This window comes from Phaethon lepturus, unplaced genomic scaffold, assembly GCF_000687285.1.
Source record: "Phaethon lepturus isolate BGI_N335 unplaced genomic scaffold, ASM68728v1 scaffold18395, whole genome shotgun sequence".
Classification (NCBI taxonomy): Eukaryota; Metazoa; Chordata; class Aves; order Phaethontiformes; family Phaethontidae; genus Phaethon; species Phaethon lepturus.
Genome location: NW_010541394.1, coordinates 801 through 19,367, shown reverse-complemented (window position 1 = coordinate 19,367; position 18,567 = coordinate 801). Strand labels below are relative to the sequence as shown.

The 18,567-nt window shown below is 38.5% G+C and overlaps 1 protein-coding gene across 1 annotated transcript in view; it reads left to right on the top strand.

Moving 5' to 3' along the window:
* SLC37A1 (solute carrier family 37 (glucose-6-phosphate transporter), member 1) overlaps positions 1–17,664 on the top strand; it is a gene marked incomplete at its 3' end in the record, with an annotated part of 23,831 nt that extends 6,167 nt beyond the window's left edge. Inside the window, exons 5-12 of the mRNA XM_010287733.1 lie at positions 622–757; positions 2,236–2,312; positions 4,141–4,307; positions 5,051–5,088; positions 10,811–10,894; positions 14,355–14,486; positions 16,061–16,151; positions 17,602–17,664. Of these exons, the coding sequence (XP_010286035.1) occupies positions 622–757; positions 2,236–2,312; positions 4,141–4,307; positions 5,051–5,088; positions 10,811–10,894; positions 14,355–14,486; positions 16,061–16,151; positions 17,602–17,664 (788 nt within the window). The remainder of the gene's footprint in view (positions 1–621; positions 758–2,235; positions 2,313–4,140; positions 4,308–5,050; positions 5,089–10,810; positions 10,895–14,354; positions 14,487–16,060; positions 16,152–17,601) is intronic.
* Positions 17,665–18,567: the final 903 nt, after the last annotated feature.

Here is an 18,567-nt window from a genome sequence, read left to right as displayed (position 1 = left end):
TCCAACTTGCAGTCTAGCCTCTCTTCCCTTCATATGGAATATGAAGCAATCAATATATGCTGGAATGTACGTCCTCAAACTTTATCGGTCTCCAGCTTGCACATGTAGACTAAACTGATTGCCCTGGATTGCTTTATAGTCAAAGGACAGAAGCAGACACCTGCTAAAAAATAATACCGAACCCATCTTAAAATGTGCAGAATTAGCTACTGTTTGGAGATGATTCTTTTTATTGACTAAAACCAGAACCTTCATAACTAGAATCTTTAGCAAGGGAGGCAAGTCTCACTTTAGATGGCTGGAGACACGTCCCACCTTGTGGGTCATTTGGAAAATGTCTCTAAGTAAATGACTTCCAATATGCTCCAGGTGGGTATCTCCCTGAAGGGTGGTTGTGCCGATGTCAGCACTTGGCAATTAGTGAACATGAAATGTTTGTTGTTTTCTCTGTCAAGTGCTAAAAATTGCTCATTTGCTGCTGTGAAGGAAAACAGTAGTTACCAGTAAAGTTTCTCCTCAAGCAAAATTAAACAACACAAAATAGTCTTTATTTGTGAAGGCTTGGGGTATGATCTCATTTGTAATTACTGCCTTTCTTTTTATTTCCTTCCATATTCCAAGTGGAATAATAGGAGAACGCCTACCTATCCGGTACTATCTGACAGTCGGGATGCTTGCTAGCGGACTCTTCACTGCAATGTTTGGATTGGGTTATTTCTATAATATACATAATCTATGGTTTTACATAATGGCCCAGGTAGGCACGATGTTATTTAGGTACTCTGAGTTTCCATGGTGCTGTTTAGTGTTGTATTGTGGTTTTTTCAGTTGTGAACAGTGAGTAGTGGTTGGATGGGAGGATGTAAAAGCTGGCATACATTATCATTGATGACAGGCAGAAATGATAGAGAGGATAGCCCCAGGTTTTATTTTTGCAAAATGTTTTTTTAGTAGAAAAAATCTTTAAAAACAAAGTGTTTCAGTCTGTGTCAAATCAGTGATCAAATCTTTGCAAACTTAAATGTGGGCGAGTTTTACAACAAATGTATTTACTTTTGTCAGTCTGCCAAGACCTGAGTGACGCATCCTGGCTTCCTCTGCAGGAAAATTACATTTATACTGCTAATGATGAACAGTCTCCCACATTGGTGTGGCTTATAGAACAGGCAGCTTCTATAACAAAATTCATTGTGTGGGATTTTTCAGAGTGCTTGTAGATCTAATCAGGTGTCACAGAAATATTTATCATTGACCTAAAATGGAATTTAGGTCAGGACCAGGATATGGTTAGCACTTCTGAGTCGCTTTGGACAGGTCTGCACCTTGCACTGCTGCTTTCTTTGTGTTATTGCAGTAACACTTTCACCTCTGGCAAGTTTGCATGGCATTGTGCAATATGGCATGCAGCAATACTAACGTGGGTACTGCAAGCTTTTATAACCATTTCACCAAGTCATCCATTTAACTGTATCACTGCCCCAGCACTCTTCGCTTATGTGGTTTCCAAGGCAGGAGCTGGATCCTTTAGGGTTAAACTATTTCTACCAATGCTGCACTGTGTGATGTGGTCAGTGAATCCTGTAATACCAAGGGTGGTCTTGCACTGGGTTTTGTTGGGTAGAGTGAGGATGTTTTGTTGCATGTTCAAATGCTCATTGTACATGTGAATTACCGTCTTGTGATCCTTGTGTTAATGTGTAATTCTAGATAGGGAGCTTTTTAGGAGTTGAGATAAGTTAGGGTTATGATCTGTGCAGCATGGAGGCTGAAATAGTTCTTGCTTCAGCCTGAATACAGTAAGCTAGGTTTCTCCTCTCAGTTTTACTGCTGTCTGTCTTCCCCCAAAATTTTCTTTTTTTCCACTTTGATTGCAAACATCCTTTGCCATATGTTCAAATTGAGATAAGTGTTTTGTTGCTGTTTAAGTCTGGGGAATTGGTTTCTCTGTTCAGTTCAGTGCAGTGTGATCTTTCGTAAGCATGTGATTGAATTACAGTCTTTCATGTTCTAAATTACAAAATAATTGGAGAGATGTAGGTAGAGGGAAAAATCTCTGCAAAACATTGTAACTTGTTTATTCTTGGAAAAGAATGCATTCAAAACCCCCCCACTAAATTTCTAAATTCAAAGCATTTGTGTAGGCTTCCTTTTCCCAATGCAGCACTCGGCAAGAATTGTGTAGGAACCTGACTTAATAGACTATGTTTGTTTATTATTATTTTTATATACTTTCAGATAGCTAATGGGTTGGTGCAAACTACTGGCTGGCCGAGTGTCGTTACATGTATTGGCAACTGGTTTGGAAAAGGAAGGTAAATAATGTGTAATCCAAAGTTTTGGAAGTAAAAATCGATACATTCTGCGCTGTAATATTATAGTCAATTTAAATATCTTATGTTCTGCTTCAGTGGTTTTTTGGGATGAAACAAGCATTTAGGTAGATCTTTGAAAGAAGTTTCCTTTGTTACGCTGATTAGTTTACGTATGGGTTTGAAATAGTCTCTCTTATGTCAAAACTGTGTTCTGTGGTAGCTGTTTAGTCTGAGGTTTAATTTTTCAGATGAAATATATCAGGATTGAATTAATAATAATTCGTGCAAACATTAACAGTCTAAAATAACTTTTAATAAAGGCTGTTGTTATGCCATCTTAATGTGGAACTTCCCATGTTTTCATTTGTATTTCAAAGCAGTTGTCAGGGTGTAACTCTAAAAGTATCTTTTTGTCTAATGTCTTTTTTTCTAACACGCTTACAGAAACTTGAAAACTTAATTAAAAAAAGAAAATACATATGGTAACTGATTTAACCTTTCTTTTTGTCACTTACTTTAAATCATAATTTTTTTTCCCCTTAATACTGCATAGAGATCACTCATAATGTTTATTTTGTCATACCACACAGGATTTTTTCATAAATTTTGCAAGAGCTGCATGCTAAATCCATTGGCTCTGATGATGGTTGATGCATATAGCATACAGTAATGCTACTGTAGTGCCATCCATTGTAGATACATACCACTGAATGAACATTATTTTGAATCGATTCAAGAGAAGGACATATGAAAATTAAGTATATGCTTTCTATATAAAATCATGGGATAGTTAAGATGATACAGGCTGAAACTAGTTTTCCATCGTCCCTGCAGCCTTTTTGGTGAATATTAGAAAATGCAGAGAATGATAACCATCATACAATACTGAACAAAATTGGTGAGTCAGTGCAAAACGCATATGTTTATTCAGATTTTGCTTTGTACAAAAGCAACAGCCGTTACTTTCAGGAGGCTGCATAGTGGACTGGTGGATAGGGCTCTGTTTTGAATATCAGTGGTCTGGTTCTTGTTTTCAATTTTGCTACAAATTCTGTGAAAGATGAGCAGACCTCTTAGATCTTGTCTTCAGCCAAAGGAAAAGATTTGGTTTAGTTCAAATTAGGTTGCTCCAGGTAGACTCCTGCTGTGGGCCAGGCAGTTTTCCCATGATTTACAAGGGAAAAAAAACTGCTAACTGTCAGAACTTAAGCAGGATTTTTGTGGTTTATATTAGTTCAGATGGAGCTATTCTACAGCAGCTCTAATCTGCGATTTCTTGGCAGACAGCGGTTTGATGCATCTGTTAGCCAAGCTTGCGGAGGTGTTATCTTCTACTAGCACCTAGCAAGTCCAGAATGTGATCAGAAAATAGTGAATTTGCTCTACCTGTCCTGTACAGATCGTGTTCTTCTACATGATAAGTCTAACATATCCTGAAAGCATCAGATTATGAGTCGGGTGTGTTTGCAGGAGGACTTTCATTCCCAGAAGCATCACACTATGCAACATCCGCATGCTTGTCTTTATCAAAGAAACTCTATCCAGAAATATGCAAGCCCTAGTGGTGCCTTTAAATGCCACTAAATGCAGAATGAGTTCTGTCATGCAGAGAGAGGTATTTAGAACACTTCTGTTAACGTTTAGGTGTTTTGAAATTGCCAGATGAAAGACTGTAGCATAAAGAAGCAGTCAGTTAAAGAACAATAAGATTGCGATTTCGCTAACAGCACAGATGAACCGTCATTTTTGATAGACTTTTCTCAATATAGTAATGCTTATTGTTGGAATAAGAAGAACTTGTTTGTGTTTGCCTTTTTTTTAAATGCAGGAGAGGTTTGATCATGGGAATCTGGAATTCACACACTTCAGTGGGAAATATCTTGGGATCTTTAATTGCTGCGTACTGGGTGTCTACGTGCTGGGGTCTCTCCTTTGTGATGCCTGGTGTTATCATTGCGGCGATGGGGATTGTTTGTTTCCTGTTTCTTATTGAACGTAAGTGCTTTAATGGTATAGAACCATGGAGGGCTCATTATGGGTGAACACCAGCTGTTTAAGCTAAATGGCACAGTGCAAAGTATATTCCTCAAGCAATACTTAAACATCTTCCTAGAATACTAGATGGAGAAGAAACTGTGTATGTCTAAAGAGTTTATATGCTCAAGCTCTGGCATACCTGAGAGAGCAACACTTCAGAATTCAGTCCACTGCCCTGTCGTTAGTACCCTGTCTTTATAAATTGTTCAAGTGTATCTTAGCAGAATGTCCCACCTGGCTTCAGTGTATATTCTGTGCTACCATTCAACCCATGCTATCCGTACTCTGTGCTATGAAATGCGGAAGTCAGCTGATAGAGTGAGTTTTGTCACTTTTTAAATTAGGAATTAAGAAGGAATGCAGCATTTTGTCCCTACGTGGACTCGGAGATATTAGTATGAATGCTTATTTTACTGTAACTGTCCTATCTCAAGAAGTAAAAAGTTCTGCAGTTATAACTAGGATGCTGTAATGAGCTGGACTGCCAGAATAGCACTTACTTGGGTCATAGGATGGGAAGGGTACCATGGAGCACCCTTTTCTTTTTCTCTAAAGCTACAGTTGCACATTTCTACCAGGACTACTTCTGTATTATCTGTACTGTTGGTTTATTGTTGGTAAATTACACTACTGGCAAGTGTTTTAAGAGATAGCTGTTATGCTTGTTTTCACTATTAACTATGTGTGGCATTGTATTTCAGATCCTAAAGATATAAGTTGCTCCTGCACACCATCCAATGTAAGTGAATGCTGTTTTCTATTTTGATTTTTGCCTCCTCATACACACGTTTATTATGATAGTTCTGGAAATCAGATAATCTGCATGGCCCTTTTATGCCAGGCTGCTCTAACTGACTCTATACTTGAGGGACTGATGGGTCTTCTGTGCTTCACTGGCAAACCAGTAGCTTACTTTCTATCAAAGCAATGTGAATCAACACGTGAATGAGTTTGTTTTAACTAAAGTTTTGGAATGGATGATCTTACTACAGTAAACCAAGTAAAAACTGTTCATCTTTTTTTTTGAGTTTTCTCACTTTCCTCCAGTCTTCTTGGGCATCTTCAGAGCATTTTGACCTATCTCTTGTTGCCTGCCTTGCTCGGGTGTGACATAATGAGGTAGCTGCCAACCATATCCTGTGAAGGGTCTCACTGTTTAAGAACCCTGTATTAGGCATTGCAGAAAGAGCAAACAGCCCTTTTGCTGACATAGCATCAATGAACCATGCATCTGTGGGCTTGGGGATGGAAGGCAGGATGTTCCCTTGGATAGAGGGAAGGACGGTAAGAGCACATAGCTAGGGAAAAGAGGAAGCAAGGGATGGATATGAAGTGGAGGTGAAGAGATTGGAGCAAACAGTCAGTCTGTGACAATGAGTTTTGTCATGATGTAATATGGCCTTATTTAACCAAAACTAACATTAATGAAGAGCTGTGAAAAGGAGAGAGAAATAGTCTGTGCTTAGTGGTATGGGTCACATGACAAATCAATGCTTTACTTTTTGTGGCACCACAGAATAATTTGGGTTGGAAGGGATGGGACCTCTGGACGTTGTAGGGTCCTGCCCTCTACTCATAGTAGGTCTAAATTTGGCATAGTATCACATTGCTTAGGGCTTGTCTGTCAAATTTTGAAATCCTCAAGGATAGAGATGCTGTTTATATATAGATGGGTTTTTTTTTCCAAATATCCAGTGAGTTTTTGGAATGCATTGATCACATCTAGGCAGTGGATCTTGCTATTGCATGAAAGCTTCAAGGGCTTAAATTTTGGCAAGGTAGTGAACTTCATTAAGCTGTAAATATCCTATCACACATACAAACTGTGGAACACATACTGCCCACATCACAAAGGAAAATGTGACTCTCTTGTCACAAGAGTTTGAAAACCCAGCATCAGAGATTGACCGTTTAAGGCATTGTTGAAGCAGGATTGAAGTGTGTGTGTGCGCAAATGTCTAAGCTTTCTTTGGGTTGCTGAACGTTGTGTGTATACTTCCTTGTGCTATTGTGGCAGCAAAACTTGTAACTTTTTAAAATTGCTTCTAAAAGGAAAAGTTTTGCTTTAAGTATTAGTATAAGATTTCTCAAACACTATTTTAAAAGTAGGTTGTAAGTGATTAAACTCTGGTACCAAGATGTTTGCCCAATGCTTTTGAAACAAAATTTCATAAGACATTTTTTGTACTGAAAATTCAATAATGTAGAAAGCCATGTCAATGGTGAAAGGATGTGCCTTAGAAAGTGTTAGCTACTATGTGAGAAGATGATTCCTTTCTTGCCTCGTGTAGCTGTGACCCAAGAAGAGGGAAGCAATCCAAATAGAACAAGAGAACAATAACAAGCAAGGAAAGGGAAGAAAACAGAGAGCATTAGGAAGACCAGCTGTGTATAACTTCTTGTAACAGAATGTTATTTGTAGCCCAGTTTTGTTTAGGAGTGTGTTCACAGGTTCATCTCTGTTTCGTGTTCCATAAGACTCTGGTATGTGTTTGTCTCTACTGTAACAAAAACCTAGAGCAGCATATTGCTCCAGGCTCTTTCTCCTTTGACTCCTCGGGACCTGTGGGCAATCAGGACTGCCACTTTTTTGACTAGTTCTTTGGAATAATAGTAGGGAGAGATTGGCAAAGAACGTCTTAAGGATTCCCATGCGTGAGGGCGAGTCAGGGCTGTTGGGGAAAGTGTTGGAGGGAAGGTCCCAAGGGAGTCCCACATACAGTTTCCAATGCAAGGGAACTATACGTGGAGATTGTCAGCACATGTAGGTCTATGTGAACTACACGTTTTAGTTGCAGGTCTTGCAGGTAGATTGTACAGGGGTGATTGCTGGTTTTTTACCACCCCCCAATACTTTAAGATAGATGGCTTTTTACATTCTAAATGTTCTCTTCTTGAATAGTTACTGAAGGCAACTTTTCTAATCTGTGTTATCTCTTCCTTACCGGTTAATGTTGTTTTTTTTCCTCCTCATATGAAGTACTTCTGATGAAGCTTCTGAATACTGTTAATGGTCTGTGGAACTCCTATTCTTAGTTTGTTACTGTGAGATAAGGTGTGCTCACAATGCACTCTGTGTTTTTCATTTAATTCTCTTTCATTTCTTAAAGATAACTTATGTCAAGTATGGGAATATTTTAATTGACTGTTAGAGACTCCTAATAGAGGCATTTTTTTACATAGCTTTTATGTGGTTCAGAAATCCTCCCATGAACATTTCAGCTGCTGTTTATAATACCTAAAGCATAATGTTTACAGAATTTGCTGTTCACCTTTATGGAGGTAAATGTTTGTTACTTGCTTCTAGTTATGCTTTAGAGTAGAAGTGTATTAAAGAGTTCTGCACAGTATGTTGCTCATACATCTCAAGGAGCTGGTATGGAAAAATTTGACATTCAATATCTACTAGCCGTGATATTTAAAAAAAAAATTTAGTATTTTAGGAGCTTTTTTCTCCTTCCATTCACCACCCTTTCCCCCAGTCCCAGAAAGCGGCTATCGTTTGACCTAATCTCCTATAGGACACCAGCAAGATCACTGCACCAGGTGCAGTCTCATTGTTTAGGGATGCATTTGACCTTCTGTTTCCTTAGAAACCTTGCTCTCCAGAGGAAAAGGCATCACTTCTTCCTTCCCTGTTCCATATATTCACATCTGCAAGTTTGTAGGAGGTTTATAAAAGTGCTTCCCCACCTGCCTTGGACCTTTCTCGGATTAAGATTCGCCGTTGTCTTGGGAAGCTGTATACCATTTGAATTGCTCAAATACCTCTCTTCAGACTTGTGTGGTCTGCAAAGTACAATGGATTCTAAATCCTTAGTGAATAGGGCTCACAGCTTCTCTTTGCTGTGGGGAGGGTGTTTTTAGAAGTTAAGGAAGTTAATAAGGAAAGAATAGAAGTTCAACAAGATTTCCTACAAATGCAGATGTGGTAATGACAATGCCTGACTCTAAAGAAAACTGATTGATAACTGAAGGAAGGTTCATGTAGTAAAACAGACTGTGTTACTACTGGGCACAAAAAAATTCAGCCGTGTTGTATGATGGGTAGAATTTGCTTGCGGTATAAATGGTAGCTGTCCTTTTCTGCTCAGTCATTTCAGTGACAACCTGAATAACCTGTGTGCTCTTGCAAATAGTTAGAAATGTTTTTTCTAAGACATTAAAGGAACAAACATACTTGCTTTGCTCATAAAGCTGTAGTGGGTCACTTTGGACAGATGTCTTGATTAGGCGCAGACAGCTTTGCCAGCTGGTGCCAAAAGCTGAACCTCATTGTGCAAGAATGAGGCCAGTTAAATTTAAGCACAACTAAAATAAATGCTCAACATGAGGGAAGGACTTAGGGCAGATTTATATTAAGATTTATAAATCAGATTCATCTCTGTGTGATACCACTATATTGGATGAATTTGGTCTGCTGTTTATTTGCGGCATGATCGTGAGCCCACTATTTCTACAGAGTTTGTAGCGGTGAGTAGTCTGATTTCACTGAGTTGTCCGAAAGCACAGATGGAGAGCCGGGCACAGTTCTTATTCTTTATTCATTGATTTCTTGGGCTGTGTTTTATTTGCTTGTGTTCACCTTGGCTCTGATTTATGAATCTGAAATTCATTTCAAAACAAATATTTGAATACAATAAAGTACTGTTAAATGCTAGCATGTTAAAAGCTATGACTTTCCAAAAGGCTATACCTATGACAAATGCAAGCGAGAATGGTGCACTTTCATAATGGAAGTTAAAGATTAGATTTAATGTCATTTGTGAAATGTGATGATTTAGTACTGTTTTTATTGCTTCTCATCTTTCCTCCCTGTACCTTTTTTTACCTTTTTCCTCCCCCCCACATTGGTAAACATGTTAGTTGCAACATGTTCATACAGACCTGTCTTTATGTTCTAGGAACTTTCTTTAATCTAACTTCGAATTTCCAGGAATTTTAGCTTTCTTGAACTCCTGTGGCAAAGTGCTTGTGCATTTAAAAGATACCAGGCTGCAATTTTTATCTTTGGAAAAGGAGAAAGAAGTCTAAGTATTAAATGTGCAGCCTCTCAGTCTAGTTCTTTTCCCCAGACATATCCTCCTTACCACAGTAAATCTTATTTTTGACCGTCAAATGAAAAAGTCTTTCATTTTTTTGCTGCTGAGCTGCTGAATAAAGATGTAGATGACTTGTCTCTCTAGATAATGGATTTTCTTCCCCACAGATTATTGTAAATAACTTTTTTGACAAGAGCCTAATTTTCTGTAAGATAAAATTTAAAATTCTTTTTTATCAGACCCTGAGGGTTTTAGTGTTATTTGTTTATTTTGGGGAATGCATGCCAAAGACTGCTTGTGCCTTAGCTCTGCATTGAGCAGCAGAAATACTTTATTTTATCCTGAAAAGTTTTTTGCCTACTTAGAAGGGTCTGATTGATGAATGGCTGTTTGTCTAAAGCATAATGCAGTACATATCCTTGTATTTTTGTTGGGGATTTATTTTGAATTAAAATGTTCAGTAAGGATGGGCATTCTTTTTTTTATTTGTGGTGGTGGGTTGGGGGGGTTTATTTGGGACAGGGTTTGGGGTTTTTGTTCTATTTTGGTTTTTTTTAATGTGGCATCCAGAGTGTGATTAGACCTGAGGAATGCACAGTACCTCTTGTGGTCATAGCAATAGGTTGTCCCTATCTGCCTGCAAACCTACTTTGAAGCTGTATATTTAAATCGGCGGACAAACCTTAATGTCCCTGGCAAATCTTTTTAGACCAAGGATCTATGAATGAATGGAATGATGTTTTCCAATGAATGCAATTTTGGTGTGAACTGATACACTAATGCACTTGTTAATAAATAAGCATAAAAAGCAGATCTCTCTGGGGCCTAAAATAGCTTGTTGCCTTGATTTCTGTACTGAGCGTGCTGGAGATGCTCAGACCCTTCATTAACCCTCCTGCCCACAAAAGCACAATCTATTTCTGGATTAGAGGAATATAGTGAGCATACACTAAAGGGATAAACTTTTTTGTCTTAAAAGGATAGGGAAATGAAGAATCAAAGTTCTCCTGAAACAAATCAACTTCTGTAGCTGCTACTAGGATCATCTGCTTATGAGAAAAAACTAAGTTTGCAATGTCAATGAAAGTTCAGTAGAGGAAAAAGTATCTGAAGATGTTAAGAATGGCATGACAGTGCTCTGAATTCAGTATGCTGCTTGTGTATAAAAACAGTATGAAGTTAACCTTCAAGTAAATTTGTGATTGCACTTTATGTACATTGCCATAGGTCTGCATAAGAACTTAAATAAACACAAAATACACAGTCATTAAATTAAAGATGCTTTATTTGGGGTTATGTTTATGTCACAATGCACAAAGTCTTTTGTTGCAGTGAAATTATTAACATTAATGTAGTCCTTTAAAAAACAATCAACAAAAGTATGGGGTGGGATTTTTTTGTTTGTTTGTTTGTTTCCAGAGTTCTAAAACCTTCCTGAATGGTGCATCTCGATTCAGAGTTCAGATGCCAACCTTAAATGCTAAGGAAACCAACAAACCTCAGGTAAAATATAACGTATTGTTGTACAGAAGACTTCCTAAAGCTCACATGGAATATTTAAAGTAGACTTACTATTGGTCCAGATTGCTCTTCCTTTTATTATGCTGAAATCTACTTCCATCTTCATACACAAACATAACTTCAGATGAGGGAACTAAGCATTATCTAACATAAATACTGCAAACCTAGCTGAATAAGGTCTTAGCTTGTGATCTTCATGCAATTCCAGCAAAAGTAATGCACTGCAAAATATTTTAAGGATAGCCCATTTGAAATTTTTTGTCCCCTCCTTGCAGTCTCACTTCTCTCCCTTTTTAATGTAATAGATGTATGTACTTACAAGCTTATACATGGAGACAGGCCGCTCTAAATATGTGCAATTATTCACAGAAATTCTGCTTAAAACTTGTAACTGTAAGTGCTGGTAATTCTCACTGGAAACTGAATTCGGGGTTTTCCATTTGTTGGCAGAAAGACATTTTATCTTGTAATGGACATTAACTGAAAATATCCATTTGAAATTTTGTATTTGTATTCAGTACACTTGGCACATCATATCCTGAGAGGATGACTTTTTTTTTAACTTCTTTCAGATTTTTACAGGAAAATAGAAACTTCCTGTTCTTTTCATCCTTTGCCCATAGAATAATAATCAGCATTCACAGGGTATAATAACCAGCATTGATGAAAAGGTTTTGAAATTTTTGCTAAGGAAACACTTTACTCATAATTTGATCAGTCCAGCTTAAACCCACTCTGGACCAAGGTTACTGGTGTTCGTTTTGAGCTGCCCAAGAACAGTCTCCAACCCAGAAACCATTTGTCAATATTATTTGACAGTCAGCTGGAAAGTAAGGGGAGAAGATGTCAGCAAATTAGTAGACAAAGATTTCACTTCTAACTCTGCTTGTACCTCTACTGTCAGCCTGTGCAAAGAGCCTGCACAGCACATAGGCAGGGAAGATGTACCCCCTCTCACACTGACTGGTGCTCCCTTGTGAGCAGGACAGAGACACAACCCAGACAACAAAGCATGAGGGCACTTGCTGGCAATCCTTGTCAATATTCTCCCCCCTTCCACCCTGCCAGCTGGATTATAGGTCTGTAATATGGAGTCCTAACAAGGTTTTTTAAAAAAAAAAAAAAAAAAAAATTAAAAATCCTTGTTTGTTATTGTTTGGGACCACCTGATTTTCTGCCAGTGACTGAAGAGAATCTTTTTCCTGTCAAAGTGGAGTTGAACGTCCTTCCTTTTTACAGTGGCTGTGTTACAGTTACGCTCAGCTGATTATCGCAGTTGGCTTTTGTGCCTGTACAAACAACAACTGTTTTGAATTTATGAGCTGGTCTCCTCCAAGCATACTGGAATGGCAGCTTTTTACTGATTTTTTTCATTGACCACTTCAATTACTGTAAAAAGAAAGCAAATATTCAGCATATGCAGTGATTGAAAGCAGAATGTGGTTTTGGCTGCGTGACCCGAATGCCTTTGTGTTAATTACTGCTTATGTCAGGTTGCCCTCTTAAAAATTACACAGAATTGGGGGATAATGAATCCTTCCCCACAGATCAAGAGTGTGCCATGTGCCTAATCACACTCTGTGATAAGCTGGCAAGTCTGAACAATGTTATCTCTGTCAAGCACAAACTGCTGTTTTTATTTATCATTTAACTACGTGCAGCATAAAAATCTGGTATTGTAGATAAAAGTTTCCAGCATGGGTTCCTAAATAAGTTATTTGGACTTTGGCCACTTCCACTTCAATATTTAACCCACTCTTCTTAAACAGGCTTAGAGCTACCTGTCTGAGAAATGAGCAGCATTACCTCAGGCAATCCTGGTTGATTGCTGTACAAGTTGTGCCAGAGATACTCACATAAGACACTGTCTAGAAGTGTCTGCCATTGAATCCAGTGGGGAGCTTCATTGCTTAAGCTGTTTTTTTTCTTTCTTTCCTCTCTTCTTTCTTTTTTTTTGAGTGCTAATAGCTGATGATTTGAATTGTTACTGTTAAAATACTTCAAGTTTTGAACTTGGTCCAGTAATTGAGAAGATAAATACTTACAATGGTGATGGAGTGACTCATGTGCCGTAACGTAGGCTTACAGTGCCATGTCAGAGGTCCCTAGATGTTTTTCCTGTCTTCTAGCTAATGTTTCATCAGGGTGCAGGGTCTCCTGTAAATCCTGCATCCTAGCTACCAATCCTGTACAAACATGTTGGATGCTGCATGATGGCTTCTAAAATTATGCCAAGTGTCTGGGCTCAGGTGCCCAGATTGTCCCATGGTGTCTTTTCCTAAATGAAGTTCTTTAAAAACAGAATTTATTTAGAATCACTGAGTGTAAAATAGTAGAATTTAGTTTGTCCAGTACTTGATTTTATTTTTCTTAATTTCTTCCTCCAAATATTAATCAGAAAACTTTCATCTTTTGTCACAACTACTGGAAATGGAATGGCCTGCCATTTTATCCTCACTAACCTATAGCCAAATATATAGTTGAGGCTTAATTCTTCACTAAGGCTTTATTCAAATGCACAAGAATTAGGAGAAAGACAACAGTATGTAGAATACATTCATAACTAGTAAAAGTATACAGCTTGGCAAGCTTCTCAGTCAGCAGGTGAAAGTGAGGGTAGCTACATCCCTACATGACATTTCTCTGAGTTGGAAAAGAAGTACTGAGGACTATTTATACCTGAAATGTCTTTTTCTATGTACAGCTGTAAGATGTGCATCTCCAGTTCTATTCTGAGAGTTCACTTCAGTGTGGTGGATGGATAAAAATAACAAGATACCCTCATGGCTAGACTGGGATGGCTTGTTCTTGTTGAGTGATAACTTGCTCCACAAGTATTCTTAGCAGCCAGTATTAAAGTCCTTCCTAGTGCTAAAAAAGAACTTTTCACAAATTCAGTAATATTGGTAAACTCCAGGCATTTATAATTTGTGGGTTGCAATGCTCAAATGAAGCAGATGTGAAAAAATAAGTGATTGCGTAACATAAAGCACTCGTTATCCATAATTCAATTGGAAAGGTGCCCTGTATTTAAATTGGTGAATAAGATGATGTTAGAGTCTGAAAAATGGGCTTAATATTTGTACAGAAGGAAGATAATACATGCTTTTATACAGAAATGTGTTGTCATACTCAGTAGATTGTCAGTTTTAATTAGACCACATTTACATAGTAATAGGGGTAAGGAAAGACTGGAAATTGTTTTGTTCCATTAAACCATACTCTAATATGTGGTTTTTGCAACTTGAAACTGTGCCACAGTAGAACAGAAACTATATACACTCTGTATATCCAGATCAAGAGATTTTTAAAAGCTGTAACCTTTTGTGATAAAGTAGATAAGCTTTTTTAAAAAATATTTTGGAATTATTTGATTCCTCTGTATGTGTTTTGATGCACTGTTCCTTTGTTTTTCATATGGTGTTTCTGGGGAAAATTGCAGGATCCAGAGATGGAGCACTTGCTTATTGACAGTGAAAATTGCAGTGTGTCACTGAACTCCAGCACTGTGGTCACTGGGGAAGGTAGACATGGGACATCAGCTATCAGCTTTCTTGGGGCCTTGCGAATACCTGTGAGTAGATGTGCTATTCTTGCCTGTTCCTCTAAGAATTAAGTTCTTCTGCCTCAGAATTCGTACTTCTGTGAAGTTCTAGGTGGAGTAGTAGATGACATTAATTTTGCATCACAAGCTTTGATTGGCAACTCTGGTGTATATGGGCTAAAGCAGATACTGGTACACAAGACAAGGTGTGCCTGCCTCAGAGGAGGAGTGAAAATCGATGCAAGAGTGCTGTGTTCCCCAGTAAGCAGAAGGCATAAGCCCATTGGTTGCATCTTAGAAGCTACGAGCATCTAGGCTCCAGTACCTATCTAAACGACTCTCCCTGCCCCCCGCCCCCCCCTAATACTAGAGCAGCCTATAATGTAAAAGTTTACAGGTCTTAGTTAACCACATGAGTATTAAGGATGGAATAGCAGGCTGAGTCTATAAGCACTTCTCTGCATCAGAACTTCCTTCCATGGCTTCCCTTTTACACTCCTCAACATTCTTTGAAAGCTTTCATTTTAAAATCCTTTGTATGATTTATAGTGAGAAGTTTTGGAAAGGAAGTTTGCTTTAGGTCAGGGACTATCATCCTCTCAGCTTAAAGCCTAGCAGCTTCAGTAGGTTGCACAAGTAGAATTATATGCGAATTGGTTTGGACCAGGTGTAAAGGTAGGGGAGGAAACCTCCAGCACCAAACCACTGTATTCCTGCATCTTCTCATCCTGTCCAGTTTGGTCCTCTGTCTCAATTGCTTTTCATGTGTCAAGGTGGAAGTAATGGGTAGAAAAATCTGCTGCCACCTGGAATCTCTGTAACTCTGTGGTATTTTTCCTGCCTGTTGTTGGGAAGGGCCACAAGCTGTATGTGAAGTAGAGCGAGCTGTGTATGTGTGTTGTCCATGCTGATAACTGCAGTACTCCATACCAGGGATTTAAGAAATTCAGTTTCAAACCAAAAATATATCAGATGGTGAAGGGAATGAAGATAGGTCAATTTGGCAGTTTGGTTGCAGCTCTGTGCAGTAGGTATGCTTTTCATATACCCAGCAGGAAAGAGGATGGGGCAAATTAGTATTTTAAATAGGCATATGTCCTGTCTGTAGTGTGCTCCTAACCATATACTGGTCTGAACTGTGTCATGCTGGTTAACTGGCTTTTTGTAAAGAGTTGAACAATAAAAGAGAAATCTTAGACCCATCTGAAGGAAGGTTCTAAAGAACACAAAAATATGCCAATTTCTCTGGAATACACTCCAAATGTGCTATAATGCTATATAAAAACTCTTTACATGAGGAAAATAAATGGTGCAGGTGTCCCAATCAGTATCAAATCCTTCCTGTTCATTTTAGTGCTCTCTCTTCAGTTAATTCAGTACAATTAAGAGAAGAGAAAACATGTAAGTAAAATACCACAGTCTGCTCTGATTGTAAGCTCTGTGCTTTCAGGGGAAGACAGCTTACAAGCTTTGTGCTTCTTGGGAATTCTTGAAAGAAAAAGAAAACTCTAAATGCTTCTTAAAAACCACTTTCGTAATGGTCTTTGAAAGTAAATAACAGCCTCTATCAAGATACTAACTTCCTATTTCCTTTATTCTCTCAGGGAGTCGTAGAGTTCTCCCTTTGTCTTCTGTTTGCAAAGCTGGTGAGCTATACTTTCCTGTTCTGGCTTCCCCTCTATATTACAAATGTAGGTAAGTATGACAGTAAGGGGATACAGGATTATGACTACAAAGTGCGTGGAAATAAGAACTTGAAACAAATAAGAAAATAAACATTACTACTTCTGAAATATCTTTGCTACAGGAGCAGGAGGGTTGTAAGTCACCAACTAACATATCTCAGTTTTATAAATCATTATTATGAGAGGGCATTTTCAAAACAAACAAACAAGAATCTGGCTTATCTTTAACTGTTCCAAGCATCAATGCTGTGTCTTTGGCTCTTGGAAACCACTCAAAAAGGTTTACTTTCTAATAATGTTTTTACACAATTGAAGTGCCTTATTAAAACGTATGCAAAAAATCTAGATAAGCTTCTTTATCTGTTCAGTACTGCTTTTTTGTTTTGTGCTGTAGAGTGCAAAGAAAGGAGTTCTCCCTAGCCGGAGAAATTCACATTCTTGTGAGCCATGATGTGACCTTTAAACCCCCACCTAACAAAAAAGCTGTGTTGGACAAGTATGGTAGCAACAGCCAGCAGAAAGACAGGTCAAACCCTATGAAAACACACAGAGCTGCAAATCCTGTAGCTATAAGGGTGTTGCGCGTGGACTCCAAATAACTAGTGCTCCTGCAGGACTGGGTACCTTGAAAGGTTAATGATAATTTACCACAGTACTGACATCTGCTGTGGCAGATGTTGGTGAGGCTATGGTAGTGCCACTGACCCCACTGTTTTAGCACATACTGCTCTTTCAAATGTATTTCAAAGACTTTTTATAAAAAAGTACCAAAGGGGTTTAGAAATTCAGCTCCTTTTGAAACTTCATGCTTAACACAATATGACTGGGTTGCCCAACTTCCTGATGTACGTTTGCAAATCTGACCCTGTAGCATATCAGTAACTACATTAGACCAAGTGTAAGTATGTGCAAAGAGTTAAGGAAAACTGTTAACCAGAGTTAAGGAAATCACTGTCTCTTTATATTCCCCATAAACTGCACAGTACATGTTGTGCCAAGCAGGGTTGCCATATGTAATTTAATGATGAATATTACTGGTCATGTGATGGAGGCCTCCAGGATGAGGCTCTGTAAGTGATCCAAATGTACATTAACGATGCTTTTAGAGCAAAGAGCCTCACGAGCATTTATTCACTGTTCATGAATCTGTGGCTATTCACAAGTGGGAATATCGTTATATATATATATCGTTAATCCAGACTTTAACAATCAACAGCTCTATTGTTTGGACTGTATAGCTAAAGTGGTAAAATGTCCTGCCATGAGTGTAATTGCATTCGGAAGACTCTATCCCTGAATGCCTAGTTATGATACATTCTTATTTATCATATACAATGACAGCTTATGGTAGCTTATTCCTGTGAACAAACAACAGTGCCATAAAATGCCTTTATCCTAGCATGGCAAGACTGTTGAGATGGTGTAGTCTAGAAATGAGACAATTTTTCTTCTGTCACTAGAGCATCTTGATGCCAAAAGAGCTGGGGACCTTTCTACACTTTTTGACGTGGGTGGAATCTTCGGTAAGTTTAATATGTTAATATTTCATCCTTAATCAGACAAGTTTAAGAAAAGCTGTAGTACACACAGCTTACATATGTTATTAATCCTTGTGCCTTACGTCCACTGAAGAAGAGTGGCAGTGAAAGTACTAACCTGAGAGCTGGGTTGGTTGTTGAAAACCTAGCAAAATATCTTTAAATTGAACAACTCACAGAGACAGTGATATTGTCCGGTGCAGATTGTAAGAGCCAAATGTTACGGAACCTTTTAGCTCCATCAGCTCTGGCCCATGACTCTTGGTCACGCCACCTGTCAAAATATCTTCCTTTTGTCACTCTAACATAACAGAACTATCCCAGCTTGTACAGTTGTGTATTTTTTGTGGGCCCAGAGGTGAATGGCCACAGACGGCTGGGTTTTTTTTTCTTGATGATGCCTCATATAACTGTATGTGATAAAATTGGGAGATTGTAGTAATAATAAGGATGAGACTATTCCTTTGTAATTTGTGAGGTGACCACTGAATTTGCCAGTGGAGACAGTATAGCTCACAATAAAACAAGCATCATCATCTTGATGTGCAGCTAATTTATCACACACATCCATACACCCCCCCGCCATCCCCTCTCCACCTCCCTCAGTTCCCTTACAGAAATAAGCCCTGTATCAGTCTGTTGGAAATGATGCTCATGATGGAGAAGTTTCACTGGATCAAGAGCTATGTAGACCCTGGTAGTTCAAGATGCAGGTGTCAAGGTGTGTTGCAGTTACTGTTCTAGTCTTGTGCGGAATGTGACTTCTGCCATTTCTCACTGCTTATTTCATCCCAGATAGCTAGAAGCCAGAGTCAGTAGTACCTTAGAGATGTGGGTGACTTCTTTCAGCAGCATCTTACTTCACTGTGAATACCAGCTTAACAATGT